We start from the raw sequence: 20,214 nt of genomic DNA on the forward strand, positions 1-20,214 counted from the left end.
AAAAATTAATGAAATATTCCATTCTAACATTTAGCAGTAGAGATCCAATATATATTTTTTATTAGTTAAAATCCCTCAATAATATTATTTAAAAAATTTCAACTCGTTACAAAAAAAAATTTCTATATAAAATTTTTCTTTGAAGAGCAAAAATTTCTCTGTACTGAAATTTCTCTATGTTGAAATTTAATAATATTATTGAAAATATTATATATCATTTATTTTATAAAATCATAATAACAGAGACCTTAAACTAAAAACCCCTTAAAATCATGTTCTAAGAAAAAATATTTGAGACTTTTAAGAAGTTTTCACAATAAATTCTGGCGGACAATGGTTGTGCTCTTGAATAACAGCAATTGTCAAGATCGCAATTAGCAGAGTTGGTGCTACTGCAAACACACAGACGACAATACAAAATATGGCTGTCATGTCCTCACAGCCCATCGTGGTGGCAGCGGCGGCAGAGGTGGTAGCAATGACGGTGGTGGGACTTAGATCTGCCCAATTTTTTTTGGTTGCACCACCACTAGGGACCTCCAGTGGATAATTGAGCCTCTTTTGTATATATGAAAATTGAAGAAAATTGACTCTAAAGGACTGTTTATAATGAAGTATCATTATATGGTTTTTGTTAGGAATGATAATTATATAAAGATATGGACTCATAATCAAATTGTACCTTCCCAATTCTCCAAGTATTTCTACAATAATGAATCATTCTACAATGTGGTATAGATGACCCATAATAAGCGTGAACGACATTTAGACATGATACATAGCTACTCAGAAAATGACTGGCCTTTCTGCATAACATTCATAGTTCATTTCCTTCCCCACCATCAACTGTCAAGAACAACTTGATTTTATTCTTCAACCCAACATATTTTCCTATAGCCTCCCAAGAAGAATTCAACCACTAGAGAGGCAAAACAAAATTGCGTAGAAACTTCTTATTCTTTCACCTGTCAAAATATTTATTTTTGCGCATTATCTACGCCCACTAATAACCAATCACTGTAATATTGGGGCATAACATAAAAGGGTGTATACAATCCAACAGTGTGCAGGGTAAATCATGGGTCCTAGAAGAAGTGTACATCAAGAAATTAAGAAAAATAACTATGGAGTTGTGAGAATACATCTGCCCTAAACTGATACTATACAGAAACACACTGAAACATATCCGCTCTATACAAAACATATCCATATATTTTCCTGGAAAACAAAACTTATTTAATTTATATATATGGTCACTATGTACACCATACAGCATTGAAAGAATTACTTGGTAAAAAGACAGAAGGCATGATTCTGTTTAAAATTCAAATGGAACTTGAATTGGTGAAAAGCAGAGCAATAACTGCGAACTAGTGAAGCAATATCAATAATCAAGAAATTAAACAGAACATACCAGAAAAATACATGATTTATGAACTCCGCGAAGAATCCTCAAGCATCATCCCTTTTAGACTTTTTGCCAACCAGATTGCTGTCTCCCTTGGGGAGACCTTATCTTTTCCAAAGGGTTTTAAAACAACTGCTAGCTCTTCCAATCTGTTGTGCTGAAGCAAGTCTGCAGACAATTCTAATAGCCCTTCCAGTGCATCGGCCCTCTGCCTGAAAGACTTGACGTCCAAGGTTTCCTTCACTGGAGTTTCATCCTCTGTCTCAGGAGGATTAGGCTTTGTTGGCTCAGAAGATTCAAATTTTGAACTTGAGGAGGTGGGATTTCTGATTTCCGTTTCCTTAATGCCAGAATCATCAGACATAATTGATTTGTTAGGTTTTATTGGCTCAGAAGACTCAAATTTTGGATTTGAGGTGGTGGGACTTCTGATTTCCGTTTCCATAATGCCAGAATTATCAGACGGATTTGATTTCAGATATGTAGTTTCGGAGCAACCAGATGATTTCAGAGTTGAAGGATTTGCAAGGTTTTTAATCTCCATTTCATCCCTTACTACATTTATCAGCTTCCCAACATCCATACTCCTCTCCACAGTTTCTATCACTGGCTGTTCATTCCCAACTCGGAAACTGCTGTGCCTTATAACATGTATGACATCATTGAAAGCTGGAGGAAGATGCGGAGCACCTGCCTTTTCAATTGCTAGATTTTGTGAAACAGTTCCTTTGTCAGCCAGAAAATCCTTCTGGCTGAATGAAACAGGCAGGGAAGGAGAAGCGGTAGTGTCCGCTACTGATGACAGGAGTTCCCTCACAGTAAACTTGTCATCATTCAACATAGAGGTGAAGGTTAATTGGGGCAGCCCACTACTAGGCCTACTTGAAGGATTATCATCTTTACAATCAGATATTTCTTCAAAACGCCAGCTTGAGACCTCAAGAGGCCCAGTACTATACCTGCTTGAAGGGCTCTTGTCCGTACAAACAGATATTTCTTCAGGATGCCAGCTTGGGACCTCCAAAGGTACGCTAGAACTCACTTTCTCTGTACATGTAGTAATGGTCTGAAGATCTAAGTGAGCCTCAGAAATCTCAAGTAATGCAGATCTATTGTCATGTCCATGCTTTTCCCTCAACGAATGCTTGGGTATGTCAGATTGGAATGGGGAAGGAACTGAGGAGCTGGTTGGTTTTAAGCTTTCAGTTTGGGCAACTCTATTGTGATGATTAAGTATCTGATCTGGCAAGGAAACAAGCGGAGTTGTTGCATCATCAGAAGGCTCAAATGGTTGAATTGACACTGAAGATGAGACAGAATTGTTGTTATATGTTTGCATTCCTTTGGCAGCTCCCACTAGAGCTTTATGGGGCTCCTGTATAATCTCCTTTGAAAGATGTGTTGGGCAACCATTGGGCACCACGTAAGAAGTCCTCTCAGGATCTTGAGTTGTCACACTTGGGCCAACCTTCACAGTAAATTTCTTGTCACCATTCGACTTAGAGGTGAGGTTTAACTGGGGCACTACATCACGCTCACTACTGCTTGAAGGATTATTATCTTTAACAAATATTTCTTCACAACACAGCCCCGGGACCTCAAGAGCCCCAAGACTAGGTCCGCTCGATGTGTTCTCATCCTCAGAAACAGAAATTTCTTCAGGATGCCAACTTGGAACCTCCAAAGGTACACTTGAACTCACTTTCTCTGTACCAGCATTGATGCTCTGATTATCTGAGTGAGCCTCGGTGATCACAAGTACTGCAGATCTATTGTCATGTCCATCCTTTTCTCTAAATGGATTCTCAGGAATGTCAGATTGGAATGGGGAAGTAAGTGAGGAGCTGGTTGATTTTACGCTGTCAGTTTGGTTAACTCTCTCATGATCATGAAGTATCTGATCTGTCAAGGCAACAAGAGGTGTTGCATCATCAGAAAGCTCTAAGGCTTGAATTGACACTGAAGATGAGACAGAATTGCTGTCGTCTGTTTGCAGTCCTTTAGAAGTTCCCACTAGAGCTTTATGTGACTCCCGTATAATCTCTTTTGAAACTTGCATAAGGCAGCCATTGGGCATCGGATAAGTCCTTTCAAATTCATGAGTCGTCTCACTTGGACCAACTTTCACAGTATCAGCCACTACATTTGGAGCATCAATCCCCATTTGCTTCACCCGTACTGGAAACGATGATCTTCTGGACAGATTAGGAGGTGTTTTGAGTCTTAACTTTGCAGGAAGTCCATTTTCAACATGTCTCGTGGAACCAGAGGGAGGAATTCCATCATATCTAGGTTTAGTCTTCGGAGAGGAGTCAACAAAGGGTAACTGCAAAGATAGGTCATGAATGTAAATGACAAGCGAACCACAGATATCAATCAAAACAGAAACTATTGAACTGTACTACCTGATGCTTGAAAGGATGTGATCCCTGAATCCGCTTCACAGAATCAGAGCTGGCCTTTGCTTGTGCAGAAGGTAGAGTCTCCATGTTAGCCTTGAAACCAGGATTACCTGGACTAGGTTTGGGAGCTTTAGGCAATGTTTCAAAGTTATTTCTCTGGATCCCTGTTCCCCCAGCCTTTATACGGTTGCCTCTCATTGGGGAACTATTTTCTCTAACTTTTCCTTCTTTCAAAGCCATCATTATATTTTTTATAGTTTTTGGTTGCTTAGATTCAACATTAGGTCTCTGTTCGGCATGAAAATGTTCAGTAACCTCTTCTTCATCCATTTTGAGAGTGCAGATATCAGCACCATTATGTTCATCACTTGCTAGCAACTCCTCACAGCCAACCTCATCATCAATAGAAGCTGAATCTGTATCAGTACCTCTATTGCCACAATTAAATGCCATTGCCATCATGTTTTTCTCGGTTGAAACCAAACTATCTTTATCACTGCAAGAACTGTTACTGCTTTGGCTTTCAACCAAAGTCTTCCTAGTATCACGAGCACTAGAAATAGGCTTCTCTGGAGAACAGGAAGTAATGTTAAAGGATGGGCGGTATTGATCAATATAAGGCTGCAAATATGGGTGCTTCAGGATATCTGATGCCTGAACAAAATTAGAATTAGAGAATTACGATCATGTCCTGATAGAAAAAGTTTCTGAAACAAAAATGGAAATTCTGTGAAGGCTTACACTTGGCCGATGTTCAGGACTCTTTCTTAGCATGCCCTTGATAAGAGTTTTCCTGTAGGAGGATATAACAAATTATATCACAATAAACATTTTTGTTCAACCATTAATAATTAGTATGCTACATTCGATGTTTGTACAAACGTGGAATTTGACAATTTTCTGCAATTGAAATAAGAGTTCTACCAATATTCTTAGTTAATAATTCGCATTAATAACTTCCTCTGTGTTCGAAGATTAGAAACAGATCAAAGTGACAATGAGTTTTTACCAAATGGTTTGAGTGTAGTTCAATAAATATCCTTTTTTTTATATTTTATTTGGTCAGGCAGTTCAATAGATATCAGGCATCACAATAAATTATATCCTCTTTTGCATCCTCTATTTGGTGTTGGTCTGGCATGTGAAATGTCAAACCAGCCCAGGAAATCATCTTTTTTTTTTTTATAAGTAAATAATTGTATTAAAGAAGCGCCAGAAGTGGCGCAATGTTGTACACACAAAGTATACGAAGGCAAAAAACAACTATATCCAAAAACCGCCTAAATATCAACATGGATATATAACGTTCCAAGCCTTTCTATCACCATTTCTCAGGCATCGTCTATGCCAACAAGCAAAAAGAGCCTTCACTGATTTAGGCATCACCCAAGCAACACCAGACAGTAAGCAACAAGCCCCACAGTACAAGTGAAACCACTAGGCAATGTAACAAAAGATGATACCCATGCTCCCCCTTAGGACCCCGGCACAATTACACATACAACACCAATCCATCAAGAATTTCCACTGGGAATAAGTCATCGATAGGATACCATTGGGAATAAGTCGTTTGAAGCAAGGTTTTGAAAATCGGACCATCCGGTCCAAATGGTTGGCCCGTCAACAGTCTCAATTTCTGGTCCAGGTAACCCAAATAACCGTTTTGGGTACAAATTTGTTTTGGCCAGTTTGAACCGCTGGTTCAACCAGCAACCTGCTGAAATTCGAACCTCTGACCTTCAAAATGTATTGTAACATGCTATCGACCAAACCATTCATGCACTTGTTGCTAATTATGCAGAAAACAATTCTATTATATCATTATTTTAGTATTTTCATTTTATTTTATTATATATTCTTTCCTTCTAACTTAATTTTTTTACAAATATATTATAAAATTATTTATGACATCACGGTTTAATTCCGGTTCATCCGTGATTGAATGAGTGACCAGTCCGCCTGATCACTTTTCTGGTTTGCTCACCGTTCCAGTTTTCAAAACATTGGTTTGAAGCTCCTCCCAAACCAAATAATCCTCAACCTCTACCTAAATAGAGTAGCTAGAAAAGAAGATATTTAACTCCGTAACTTCGCCAATATCCCAATCCTACAATGATCTTCTAAACAGCGAGTCCAAACCATAATTCCTTGGTGTAAGTACAAAGAATCAACAAGAAGGGCCTCCTTATCAGCAATAATATTGAAGAGGTACGAATAAACTTCCTTAACAGTCCATGCCCCACCAAATGGCCTGCCAGAACCTCACCCAATGCCCATTACAGACCCTGAAGGAGGCGAGTTTAAGGATATCATCCCAGATCTTCATGATACCCTTCCCAGCCCCCACCCCATAGAGCCTTTTAACAGACCATGTGAACCACTCTCCCCCTATCACACCATACTTACTAGCCATCACTTCCAGCAAAGGCTCTCCTTCTCAAAAAAAAGAACTCCACAACCAATTCCCAAGCAAGGTCCTATTAAACAAGCTAAAATCTTTAATACCAATTTACTCCCTCCCTTAGGCAAAAGAACCAGCTTCCAATGAACAAGATGAGTTCAAAACCCTTATATATCTTACTACGTCTTTCAACCAATGCTACCCACCAAATGTATGAAAATTTAAGCACACAAACTAGACTCCTTGGAAAATGAGGATGGATGTTGAAGCCAAGGAAATATTTTGCACGACCAGTATAGCAAATGGTAATTTATTGATGTAAACTATATATTAAGACCAAATGTATCATTTGCCATTCAAATTATTAAATGCCTACACCATATCCATTTTTCTCACCAAAACAGAAGATGGAATAAAATTAAGAACTCAAAAAAAAGCTACAAACCAAAACAGATGGAATGGACGTTTCTTCTTCCTATAAAGATGCGTGTAAAATATTATTTCAATTCATTTTCTTTGCTTTCAACCAGCTGGATACTTAATTTCATGGCTGCCATTGACAAGTAAACAAGCAAAGACAGATAACAAAGTCCTACAATTGGAAGAACCTTCAAAGCCTTAGCACCAACTAGGCAACCGCCTAGGATCTAATGTAAGTCATTGGAAGAACATCTTGGCAAAGCAATAGATTAGGCTTTAACAAGAAGTTAAGAGACCATGAAAATGGTTTCATTGTATTCAACATACAAGAATAGCATGTTTAGCACCAGTGCATGAATCTGTTGACTTACAAGGAAGGGGAATAACAGGGAGGCAAAGGACCGATGGACGATCGATTTATCTTACTTATCAATCCTGCCATATCCTGAAACCAAATGTAAAACTCCAGCATTAAGCAGTCAGAAAAAAATAAAATGAACTATTTGAGGAATTCATATAATGAAGAACTGTATTTTTTGAAAAAGGAAGTAAGATGCAAATAATAAATAAGAACTTCATCAGTCATTGATTCTGCAATAAATTTCCCCTAAAACATTGGGGGGGGGGGGGGGGGGGGCTGTTGTGTGTGTTGGGGACAGCACATAATAATTTGGAGCACAAGAGTTTGATCAATATACTATTGTATTGTGTACTACATTATTGTACCATTTATCAAACGAACAACCTCATATAAGTGAATGCATAATTTTGATATGATATACAGTGTCCAGCTTCTTATTTCACTTTCATAATGCAATATGTATCAAACTATTATCGTGCTACTATTTTTTCAAATCATAAAATTACACTCTTGCTCTCATCAACCTTGTAAACTTATCTCATACTCTTCCAACTGCATAGCTTCACAACATTAAGAACAGTATTTACTGTAACTATCTCAACTCAAACGAGTTGACATGAAGCTTAGGACAGGGAAAAAAAAAATGGAGGACAAAAGGAAAACAATATCTTACAAAAGCTTTAAATGCGGGGCGATGAGCAGCCATCTCATAAACACAGCAACCTGGTCAAAAAATTAGCAGAAGAATAGCTCAAGTTTACAGCTCTGGGAAAAAGTTACGGAACAAAAAAAAAAAAAAGCACACGCGCGCACTCACACACACACACACACACACAATACCTAGGGACCAAATATCTGATTTGAAACCATATGGTATATCTGCAAGAAGTTCAGGACACATGTAATTAGGAGTTCCAACTACCTGGCGACAATGAAATAAAATGACTATTAGCTCCACGGTGGAAATGCATTGCAAATTCGTGTCTCTTTGTCTTTAGAAAAAAACACAACCTAAGGTGGTGCCAAAGGTAAACAGCTTTACATTCAAAGAATACAAAAACAAATCAGTTCAAAATATCATAGTTATTTGGGTATACCTCTATCAAAACCTAAACCAAATTGCAAAATCAATTGTATCAACACATCATGAGGCTTATTGAAAGTAGGCACTTTTTGAAAATTGGAACTCTTTCGAAGTATTATGTCACGGGGACTTTCTAAAGTTGAATTTTCCCATACACTCAACTCTTAGAAGAAATTTCACAAATGCCCTCCACAGTATTGATTACACTACCAATCTATAAATGTAGTGAATCACATACCAAATGGCATTTATGTTGAGTAAATCACTTTATTTTCTTACAACAAAAAGAGAGAGTCCAGAATCCATGTATTACTGAAAAAATATATATACCAAAAGACATATTAAACATTCTACACTTTTTTATGTTATAGTTTTTAAGTCTGGGTCTGTCAATTTCTGTTTTGTTAACTTCTAGGACACAGAAATATTTGCCACAACAAAGACATCTAATTTGGCATACAATTAACAGATTTATTGTATTGTCATAAAATACAAATGGCTGTTATTTTGTATCTTTAAATCTGAATGTCGATACCCGCATTAGTTTTTGGCAACATACAGAAATCTCCTGTTTCCAACATTGATGTCACACCTCAGGTTCCAACTTCAAGGATATTTTGTAAACCAAGCAATTATTCATACTGCCTAATTGTGTACAGTATTGCAAATATCTCTAGATATGTTTTGGGGTGAAGATATATGTGTGAAATGCGAACACAACATGAAGTATTTTATCCCATGATAATTATAAAAACTTGCAAAGGAAACAACATTCATATAGAACACATACTGAAGAGGCCAAGTCATCTGCCTTCAAAGTTTTAGCAAGTCCAAAATCCCCTGGATACAAATCAAAATTAATTGTATAAAACTATGCAGCAAGTCTTTTATCAGCGGCGAAATATCTACCTTAAGTGAATAAAAATAAATAAATCAGTCACTCACCAAGGCGAACATCTTGATCTTTAGTAAGAAAGATGTTGGAACACTGCCAAAAAGTTGATAAAGAAATTAGTCTATATAATCTTTATAGGTAATAGGAAAATTCAATCCAGACATCTTAACCTATAGTTTTTACATACCTTTAGGTCTCGATGTAAAACATAATTCGCATGCAGATATTCAACTGCCAATAGTAGTTGAGTGAACCACTTGCAGAGTTTCTGGGTAAAAAAACAGAATTCTTAACAACCCTCATACATAGATTGAAATCTAGGCTGAGCAACTGAAAATACAAATAAACATATGAAGGAGCAACATTATACACCACAGACTGCTGGATCATTTTCTCTCATTATTTTTTATATTGCCCCTTGAGACCCATCCTAGACAGGGTCCTAAAGGAACCAGACTAAGAAGGGACTTGAGGTTCAAACGCCACTCCCTAAGCCAGTGAACTGAGAAACAGAAAGGGATTCAAGCCCTTAGTAATGTGGGGGGCAATACCCACTTACCAACTCGAATTGCCCTTCTTAATCATTTGGGATGTGCATTCGAGCAAAGTATCCATGAAAAATAATACCTTCCATAGTGAAATATTATACCTCCTCAGGAAAATACTGCCCATTTGATTTTTTCATCAATTCAGCCCTGTTCGCAGGTTATACACATTAGCTATCAAACGAAAGAAATCGACAAACAAAAAGAGGGTATCAAGTTTCAGATTTGAAGGAAACTCACATATCTCCGCCTTCACAATACCCGGTAACAATGCAAACATAGCAGCCCTACAAAATGATATACAACTAATAATTCAGGACAAAAACAGCTGGTACAAAACAAGAACCAAGTCAAGTCAAGTTTGACAATTGTAGAAAAAACAAGAGGTCTAACCTTCTCTACCCACGCTTCCTTAAATTCCACAATGTATGGGTGCTGAATTCTAGCAATCAGAGCCATCTACGAATCGAACATTCCAAAATTTATTTATTTATTTATTTTTAAAACATACATTTCAAGAAAAAGACAAAGCAAATCAAGATCTGGTCAATTGAACTACCTCTTGATGAGCAGATCTCCTACAACGCTCCGTCTGTCTTGCCAGACGAATCTTCTTTAGAACGTACCTGCAATATCAATCCAAAAACAACCCCAATGATAACTCTCAAAGTGCTGCATTACCAATACCTAGAAAATCTAGAGAGAGAAAACAATACACAGAGAGAGAGAAAGAGTGGGCATACTTCTTCTTCTCTAGCTTGTGATTGACGAGTATGGCGGCTCCAAAAGCTCCGCGACCAATCTGCTCCATGATCTCATACTGATCCATTCGAGACTCCATTACTCTCTCGATCTACTATGAGTACAAATCAATACTTCAATCTATAGAAAATGCAAGCTGTAATTCCTCTAATCAACCAATTTCAATCCCAATGCCCCAACAGGTCACATCATTTCGCTCACATCACAGTTCTTCGAAGCATTTTCAGATCAAATCCAGGAAAAAAATTCACATCCAGATACACATACAAATGTATATGCCCTAGTATCACCTCTGTTGTCTGATTTCATCTCCGAATGCGATCAGATTCGAATCCAATTTTCCCCTTTTCGAAACTCGCACAATGCACTACTCTCAGTCAACAAAGCAAGGCTTCTGGGCTCGATTTGCTTCGTTCTTTTCCTGTTTCTTTTCCACTTTTGGTACCATTTTTTGATCTTTGCTCTCTCTCTCTCTCCCCTCTGGGTTCTCTCTCTAGAATGGTTACAAAAAAATAATAACAGTTTAGTACTCACATTTTTGTGGAGATCTCACAATTATTTAACTGAAAGGTGTGGTTTAACACTTAATCATGGTTAGAAAGCAGGTTTAGTTAGTTACTAGTTACAACCAGAATCCTAGAGAGAGAATAATGTCTATGATAGTATATACCTAGCTAGGTTAGTTTTGAAATTCTTTAAAAAAAAATTAAAAAGCGTATTATTTTATTTAAATTAAATTATTTCTCTATCACATCAATTCAAATTTAATTTATATTTCATAAAATGTCAAAAAATATACTTATTTAAAACATTTCAAACAATCCATAAGACCCATTTGGATGATTTACATAAATCATAAAAATGAAAAACTTATTTGCCATACGTAAAAAAAATAAAAATAAAAGGCCTTTTACACTATAAAAAAGAAAAAAAACTTTTTTAATAACATTCAAAACTTATCGTTTTTTTTAAAAGGTCAAATAATAAAAAAGTAAAAGTAAAAAATATTCATGAAAAATTATAAAAGATAATATCAATACAAAATAATTACAACTTCACAGAAATACAAATAATTTTATGCATTAAATTGTTCAATTAAGTTTTGTAATTTCATCTTTTTGTAATTATTTTGAATTTATACTATTTTTCTACAATTATCCCAATATTCATCTCCTTAACTTTTGGATAATTAATTTTTTTTTAACTTATTTAAACTATTTTTTATATTACTTCTACTTAATAAGATTCAAATAGAAGTAACATTTTTTATTTTTATTTTTTGCCTAATGAAAGTAGATGGATACTTTTGACTTGTATTTTTTTAATTATTAAATTTTTATAATTTATAACATAAAAATAGTTTTAAATAATTAATTTTTTAAAATTTTAATTTTATAATTATCAACTTTTATCGTTTAATAAATTTCACCAATCAATACTTATCCCAAACTTTCCCTAAATATATAGGTTTATTTTGACAATTAAGAAAAAATTAACTTATTAACATATCTGAGCCTCCTTTGTCAACTATACATTTTAGTCAAAAAAAATTAAAAAGTTATTATAAATTGTCATATTATTCTCTCTATTTTTTTGTACATCTTTTTGTAAAATTCAAAAAATTATTAAAATAACCGGTTCTCAAACGAGACTTCAGGCAACCTTTAGTTTTAGCAAAAAAGTTAAAAAATCATTATAAATTGTTATATCAATATCTCTATTTTTTTATACATCTTTTTGTAAAAAATTAAATAATTATTAAAATAACATGTTTTTAAATGAAGTCTTAAATTATATCATTTTTTTATTTTTTTATATATTTTTATTAAAAAAATTAATAAATTATATATTTTCTACTTTTCAAAATAAGCCATATTGAGAGAGAGAGAGAGAGCGCGCGCGAGAGGAGGGGGGGTTCCACGACATGTGGATGCTTAGTTCTACGCCGACAACACCAGCTGGTTATCAATGGGTATGCGAGCTCTGATTAGTAGATAAGGCTAGCTAAGATCCAAAAAAAAAAAATCCATCTCAGCCGTCTGTTGAACTGCTCAGGTGCGTGACCATTGAATCTTGACCGTGAATTGGAGCATGACTATGAGGTGAGTTGACTGCTTGACGATGCATTGATGTGCTTGGTACAACTTATTACAAGTTGAAAATTAATAATTAAAAATTAAAAATTAGAAATTAAAAATATTCTTTTTTTAGTTTTTAATAATTAAATTTTTTAGTTTATTTAAATTATTTCTGTTTAAAAAAATTATAAATAAAAATTTTTAAATTTTAAATTAAAATAAGTTATAATCACCCTATAATCCACGTTAAACACCCCTATTATTAATGATTAACGTGTGTGGTGTCCTTCGAGTAGTAGGGAGAAATTTACCATGTTTGATGTAAATTATTCAAAATTAAAAGTTGATTGTAATTACAAAATAAAAGGCAAGTACTTTGTTCTAGTTTTCAAATAATTAATTTATTTAAATTATTTTTACTTACTAAGTTATAATTAACACTCTCAGACATATGATCACATTAAAATAAGTTATAACTACTTCTTTTAAATTGTAACAAGTACTTATATTATTTTTTACTTGTAAGATAATGTTATATGGTGCTTCAATTTAATATTTATTTGTTAAAATAATATGATCTAATACTTTTTGTTTAACTTTTGAAGAATAACTTAACAAGCGTAGAGCTAAACTTTGAGGCTACCAAATAATGAGAAGTTGTTTGGGAAGTGGCTCTCTCTCTATTTGTGCATAAGTTTTTTTTTGTAAAAAATAAAAAAAAATTGAGAAATTCTATTCTATATACTCTTTGAAATAGTGTATTATATACATCTCTAGTCATGTCATTTTCTTCTTTAAATATGATCAATTTTTCTTCCTTAGTTATAACTTATGAGATTTTTAATTATGTCTCATATAGTATTTGGTTATAATTTTTTTTAAAAAAATTATGACTCAAAAAATATGAAATTATAACTTTTTTTAATTATAAAGTACATATAGTCATTCTAAGAATGTAATTAGTTTGGTACGATCGGTATTTTAGGATTCGTTTGGGAAGTGGGTTGACTTTTTGACTTTTTGGTTATTTTAGCCTGTGGCTAAAAAGTTTCGTTTGGGAATGATTTTTTGACTTTTTGTAAGAGAAAGAATGTAATGATTATGAGTTGGATGGGTACCTCTATTTGCACACCACAAATTCTTTTAATACACACCGCTTGCTCAATTCACACCATACACAAATTAAAACTTTTAATTTTATCTCAATACATACCACTAATTTTTAAATAATACCAAATTACCCTCTTATTCTCCAACTAACCCTAGCACTAATTTTAATTTTATCACAATCCTTTCTGGTTTTTGATATAGATATATATCATATACGTATATGTTGATGCATATATAAGAGAGAGAGAGAGAGAGAGAGTGAGTGAGTGAGTGGAGATGTGGGGTGTAGTGTGGAGGAGAGAGAGTATGTGGTACACAGAGAGAGTTGCTGTATGTCAGTAGATTGTACTTGCTACTGCGGTGGATTTGGTGAGCTTGTGAGCTCGTTACAATGGCCACAACTCCGAAAGAGATGACGCGTTGTTGCATTCCCAAAGATTCTGCTTCTGTTCCTCGCGAAACACCTCCTCTCTCCGCCGCCGTCGCCGTCGCTGGGGATGGAATAGAGATGAGGGTAATTTGGATATTCAATTGAAAGGTAAAATTGTAATTAAACAGTTATGAATAATGGTGTGAATTAAGAGTAATTGAGGTGTGCAAATAAAGTCACCCGAGTTTGATGTGATGTTTTGTCTTATTAGACTAAAAAAATCTATTTTGTCTTTTTGTGACTAAAATAGCTCCAAATCCAACCCAACCCAACCCATCTTTCCAAACCGAGGCTTAGGCCTTGTTTGCGAAGTTGGCTATTTTAGTAGGCTACTTTAGTTTTTGACTATTTTAGTAGGCTAAAATTTTGTGTTTGAGAATATTGTTGGATTTTTTTTTAGTTGGATGTGATGTTTGTGAGAGAAAAAGTAAAATGATTATGGGTTTGATACGGCATTTTGTCTTATTAGCTATTTTAGCCTATTTTGTCTTTTTGTGAATTTTAACATAAAATAGGCCTTGCCAAACAAGGCCTTAGTAAATTTTTCACCCAACTGATAATGTCAGTTTTATTATTTTGAATAACGATACACAGATCACTTCTCTTATCAAACTGTACTGAACAAAATCGATTGAAATAGTTCAGTTCAGTGCGACTTTCGTTGTTTGGCAATACACTTTTTTAGTTAATTTTTTGACTTTTTAACTATTTTAGCTTGAGACTTGAGTTTGTTTGGTTTGGTTTTTTTGATTTCTGTGAGAGAAAAAGTGAAAATGATTATGATTTGAATGTAACATTTTATCTTATTGGCTTATTTAGCCTATTTTGTCTTTTGTACTTTTTTAGCTAAAAAGTTGAAGCCAAACAAATCATTAATCGGTTTGAAACCTTTCAAACTTGAGTCACTTTTTAGCATAGCCACTAATCTATGTAAAAACATTGAATTAGTTATTTATCCACCACTTCAAACATATCTAATCCATCCATTTTATAAATACTTTTCAATACCTAGATCAACAAAAATACAAATAAAAAAAATTAAAAAAATACTAAAGGCTTTAAGGATCATGAGTATTAGAGTTAATATATAATAAGAGTTTACAAACTTAAGTTATAAAGATAATAAAGTTAATTAAGTATAATAATTTATTATACTTATTAATATCATCATATTATTAGATTATATATATTATAAGGAGTCAATTTTGGTTGAGTTCGATGTATAAGGCATTTGAACTGACACCAAACTGAAAATGAAAAATATCAAATTAAAAAAATCACATAAATTGATTATTATTAAAAAATAAATTAATATAATCAATTCAATCCGATTCAATCTATTTAATCAAATTTTTTAATTTTTCTTACCTCTCCAAATAAGGAAAGAATTAACTAAAATAACCCATTTCCAGCTCTCAATCGTAGCAGGGGCTCACACATTATAACATGGTGTATCAGCGATGTATGCTGTCAGGTCTCCCTTGCTTTTTGGTGAACCACGTGCTTCGCATACCACCCACGTTCCGTAATTGCTAACTTGCGCAGAGCTGTGGTTTTATATGTCTTCTAATTTGGTATCATGGGTAATGCTGGTAAGTTATAACATGAGTTTGATCAACACAAATTTTGTAATTTTCTTATAAAAGTCATAATTAAAAAAAAGAACAATTATAATTAGGGTTGTGTAAAATATTATTCGATCTACTAAAATCACATGATTCGCACCAATTCATCTTTCGAAACTGTTTCGGTCCACTATAGTTAATACTTATAATTTTTTTAACCTCTAATAAAATATCAAAATAAAAATGAGAGATTTAAAATGTGAAATTTGTTACAAATTAATAGTTACATGTATGAAAAATATTATGCAAATTAGTGTTATATATTATACAATTGTTAAATAATTGTTTAAGAATATGCTTCAATAACTAATAAATTGAAATTGCCCAAATCGCAGTTTAGTTTATAATTTTATTTTGAAACCGCCTGAATCTCACACCCCTAGTTATAATCCTTTTTTTTTTTTTTGGGCCAAGATTGTAGGATACCTCGAATCCCTAACCTTCTCGTCACCATATCCTAAGGTGTGGCTATAAAATCACTGGGCAAAACATAAAATTTTATCCCTAGTTATAATTAAACACTACATAAAGTATAACAAAAATAATGTCATAATCACCATCACAATAGAGAGGTTGTCCAAGCAATCATAGAGAGAGCACTTATATGTCAGAATGAGTGAAATTTCAAGTTCAAATCTATAAAAAGATATTGTCATATATTGTAATCTAATTACTAAGCTACTAAAAGAAGGGATAAAGTGTTTTTATGTTTGCTTTTTTAATCCCTTTCAGTCTGTCTCAGTTTATGCTCTTGGGCTTAGATTGGTACCTTACGTTCCACACCTTGTATTTCTTGCTTTCGGTTGTAGATGATTTTGCTTTTTGTTGGGTGCCAAATCCTAGTTCAAAGAAAAAAAAAAAAAAAAAAAAAAGCTAGTAGGGATCCATCTCAAAGCATTAATACTTCCCCCTCTTTGCTCCCTTTTTGTTTTATTGTTTGTATCTCTCTTTTTGCTGTTTTGGCAGCTTGATGCATCAATAAAACTCTTATTTGTTGATCAAAAAAAATTACTTACAATGTGTAACATAGATTTTTTTTTTCGTAATTTTAAGTTAGCTGTCTGTTAGTATTATAATTTAAATAATTATAATATGTTATAAATTTATTTGGTCAAATTTTTAAATTTATTTAAATAAACTGTTACACATTTTTTTTTTAATTATGTAAATATTCAAAAAGTCTTCAAAAATTATAAATGAAATTTTTTATCTATACATATTTAAAGATTTTGAATGAATTAAAAAAACTCTAACTCTTTTTCAAATAAATTTGTTATTTGTTATTATTAGTCGCACTCTTTTCCTCTGCTTTGTAGGGTGAGAGTGGTGTTTTTAACCTTCCTCTACTTCTCCCGTGATTTCTTCTTCTTATTCATCACCATGCTAACCATTGCCGCTCTTTTCGTCTTCGTCATTGGTTTGCCACCGTGAAAGTTTTCAAATCTAAACTCAAATCTAATTCTGAACTGAGATCCAACACTGTTAAACACACTTTATGCTAGACAACCACCTCAAATTCAGAATATTTAATTTTGTAATATAGAGGTAGATATTACGGTATCACAACTATCGGTTGCGACGATAAATGGATCATAAAGGTAATTGGTAATGTTTGTTTGGTGGTCATTGTTTTAATTTTTTTATTTTGTTTTAGTTGTTCGTGCTACAGTAATGTCTCTCTGTGTGGAAGTTTTCTCATTTTATGAAAGTTTTTTCCTCATTTCATGAAGGTTCTATTTATCCTTTTTGAGATCTATTATATTCTCCAATATACTCTATTGGATGACTTATCATGGGATGTGTAATCTCGTGCTTTCTTATAAAATAAAAGGAAAAAGTTAAAAAAGTTAAAAATTGTAACTTTAAAAATCTCACTTTTTAAAACGTCAAATAATTTTTATCTCAAAAGTATGAGATTTGTATCATTTTCATCCTCAATATTTAGATTGTGAAAAAAATATTGGGAGATTGACAAAAAGTCCCATATTTTTTCTTGTGATCTATTTAGTCTTTTTGGATATGTAATGACTCATTTGCCCACCACATTGAAGTGTTACATTTGAAAAAGTACACTAAAAAGTTTTTAGTATCATATCATACCTGCCACGTTAATTAGAGTGTCACATTTGAGAAAAGTACGTTAAAGGACTAAGTGAAGTACTTGTTTGTAAGATAAGATTTATTAGTAAATATCCCAAAAATATTTCAAGTTCATTCCCCAATCTAACTCATAAAAACTTTTAAAGTCAATAATAAATGTGAAAATTCACTTTAAAAAATTACACATTTAATTCCCAAAATATGTAATGTATGTTATTAATGTGGAAAGTGAAGAGGGCCAAACAAAGAGTTACGGTTGTACCTAACCGGCTTCTCCAAGGTGGGTCGAGCTGGAAAGCACATAGCAAGCGCGCCAAGCTGTGTGAACCAACTAGGCGTGGTGATCTCGTTTAGACCAAGTTGAACATAAGTACAGCCCTATCGAGCAAAAGACCCTTTTGTCTATTTGAAGGGAAGGACACGTTGTCTTGATCCTCCATTTTTGTCGATATGGTTTAGAAATGATATATGGTCATACAAAGCTGCATGGTGCACACCTTGCAGGCCTGAGCATCAACACACATAGTGGACTCATCATATTTCCCCTTCACTCAAGTACGTTTGTAGAAGAGACAAAGAGAACCATGGGACAGAGAGAGAAGATAAAGACATTAGGGCTCAAACAATTAGAATAAACTACTTCGTTCCACCCTTACGAACGAGTAAGCTATGTAATTGTTGCTAGGGTAGGGTTTTGATAAGAAAAAAAAGGATATTTCGATAATTTTATTTTGAGACAAAATTATAATAAATAAAATATCATTAAATGTATGAATAAGGAAGAAATAAGATGTGAAAATAAAAGTTCCATGCACTTTAGTTCACAAATTACATAAAGATTATTATGTATACATAAAACAAATTATAAAGATCTAAAATAATATTTGCTTCAAAAATAAATAAATAAAAATTAATCAATGTTCAGCTTTAACAATAACAAGTGACGACTTGATTTTTGTGTTGAGAGCGTACAAAAATAACCGATTAACATTTGGTTCACAAGAGGTAAGTTGTGGGGGCACATATAGGACTATAGGTGTGTAAATAGGAGTTTTTTTTTTTTTTTTAAATATTCCAAAAAAAATAATTTAGAGAATTGAACCACTTTTTAAACTATTTAGAAAATTAACCTATTTTTTGAAATCGCATTTTCTACATGTAATTTTAAATTGAAATCGCATTTTCAACATGCAATTTCTACTTAAAATTGTATGTTGAAAATGTAATTTTATGACGACATGGATTTCACTAACATATATTGCATTTTCAATTTAAAATTGTATATTCAAAATGTGATTTCAAAAAACAGGTTAATTTTTTAAATAGTTTAAAAAATGAGTCAATTCTCTATTTTTTTTCTTAGAATATTAAAAAAAAAACTCGTGTAAATAGACACCATATGTATAAGTTGTCAGACTACCCAATTTTCTAGCAAATCAATTTTTCCAAAGGATGAGATGAGACACCATATGTATTCTTCCATGTACGAGAGGAATGTTTTGAAAAATTATTTGTGCTCGGTCTTTGTTGCAAGGAGAGTAGCTTATTTTTTAATCCAAAAAGAAAAAAGAAAAAAGAAAAAAAAAAGAGTAGCTTATTTAATCCTTTCCAAAAATATTGGCTCAAAAATGGGCTTTGGATGGAAGAATACATAGAGTGATGTAGGAAAAGTAAGGGAATGAATATAAAAAGAAAAGAAAAGAAAAGAAAAGAGAAGAGAATAATCAATAAGTCTCATATTTTGGACTTGTAATTCATATAATTTCATATTTTTTTTATGATCTATTTAGTCCTTTTGAATGTGTAATGACTCATTTACCTGCTACATTAGAGTGTTACATTTGAAAAAAGTACGCTAAAGAGTTTTTAGTGTCAAATCATACCCGCTACGTTAGAGTGTCATATTTGGAAAAAGTACACTAAATAATTTTTAATTTTTTTAGAGTGTCACATCATACCCGCCACGTTAGAGTGTCATATGTCACCTTTGGGAAAAACACACTAAGGAGTTTTTAATTTTTTTTAGAATGTCACATTATACCCGTCACGTTGTCACATTTGAAAAAAATACACTAAGAAATTTTTATTTTTTTTGAAGTGTCACATCATACCTGTCACGTTGTCACATTTGAAAAAAGTACACTAAGGAGGTTTTTTTTTTTTTTTTTAGAGTGTTACATTATATTCGCCACATTGTCACGTTTGAAAAAAGTACACTAAGGAATTTTTAATTTTTTTTAAAGTCTCATATCATACCCACCATATGTTATCACGTTCCACGTTGTTATGATTAAGAAAAGTACACTAAGGAGTTTTTATTTTTTTAAAGCGTCACATCATACCCGCCATATTGTCACATTTGAGAAAAGTACAATAAAGAGTTATTATTTTTTTTAGAGTGTCTCTCTATACCCGCTACGTTGTCATGTTTAAGAAAAGTACACTAAGGAGTTTTTAATTTTTTTTATGATGTGTTTGGTTGGAGGATTTGGGGAGGGATTTTAAAAGGGAAAGGGAAAAAGTATGTGAAACTATGTGAAATTTAGACATATTTTACTCTCATTTCACCTACCTTTTCCATTTCCCTTTCCAA

The 20,214-nt window shown here is 33.1% G+C and overlaps 1 protein-coding gene across 1 annotated transcript; it reads right to left on the reverse strand.

The window, feature by feature from the left end:
• Positions 1–1,213: 1,213 nt before the first annotated feature.
• On the reverse strand, positions 1,214–10,916 carry LOC114298112 (serine/threonine-protein kinase Nek5). The gene is made up of 14 exons (XM_028242617.2): positions 10,260–10,916; positions 10,076–10,142; positions 9,910–9,975; positions 9,757–9,803; positions 9,621–9,666; positions 9,159–9,239; positions 9,022–9,064; positions 8,867–8,916; positions 7,833–7,914; positions 7,666–7,715; positions 7,003–7,076; positions 4,552–4,603; positions 3,814–4,464; positions 1,214–3,734 (listed from the first exon to the last, which is right to left on the reverse strand). The coding sequence occupies exons 1-14, from the start codon at positions 10,355–10,357 to the stop codon at positions 1,431–1,433; spliced, it is 3,711 nt and encodes a 1,236-aa protein (XP_028098418.2). The 5' UTR covers positions 10,358–10,916; the 3' UTR covers positions 1,214–1,430.
• Between the last annotated feature and the right edge of the window lie 9,298 nt (positions 10,917–20,214).

The sequence above is a fragment of the Camellia sinensis genome, chromosome 14 (assembly GCF_055761805.1).
Source record: "Camellia sinensis isolate YWXY chromosome 14, ASM5576180v1, whole genome shotgun sequence".
Classification (NCBI taxonomy): domain Eukaryota; kingdom Viridiplantae; phylum Streptophyta; class Magnoliopsida; order Ericales; family Theaceae; genus Camellia; species Camellia sinensis.

Bases quoted from the DNA above. Each gene is read 5' to 3' on its own strand.
- LOC114298112 (XM_028242617.2), bottom strand. From the start codon at position 10,357: ATGGAGTCTCGAATGGATCAGTATGAGATCATGGAGCAGATTGGTCGC. The intron at 7,915-8,866 runs GTATGTGTTCTA...CATTGTCGCCAG, and splicing joins CAGATGACTTGGCCTCTTCA to GTAGTTGGAACTCCTAATTA. The intron at 7,716-7,832 runs GTATTGTGTGTG...TTTTTTGACCAG, and splicing joins ATCAGATATTTGGTCCCTAG to GTTGCTGTGTTTATGAGATG.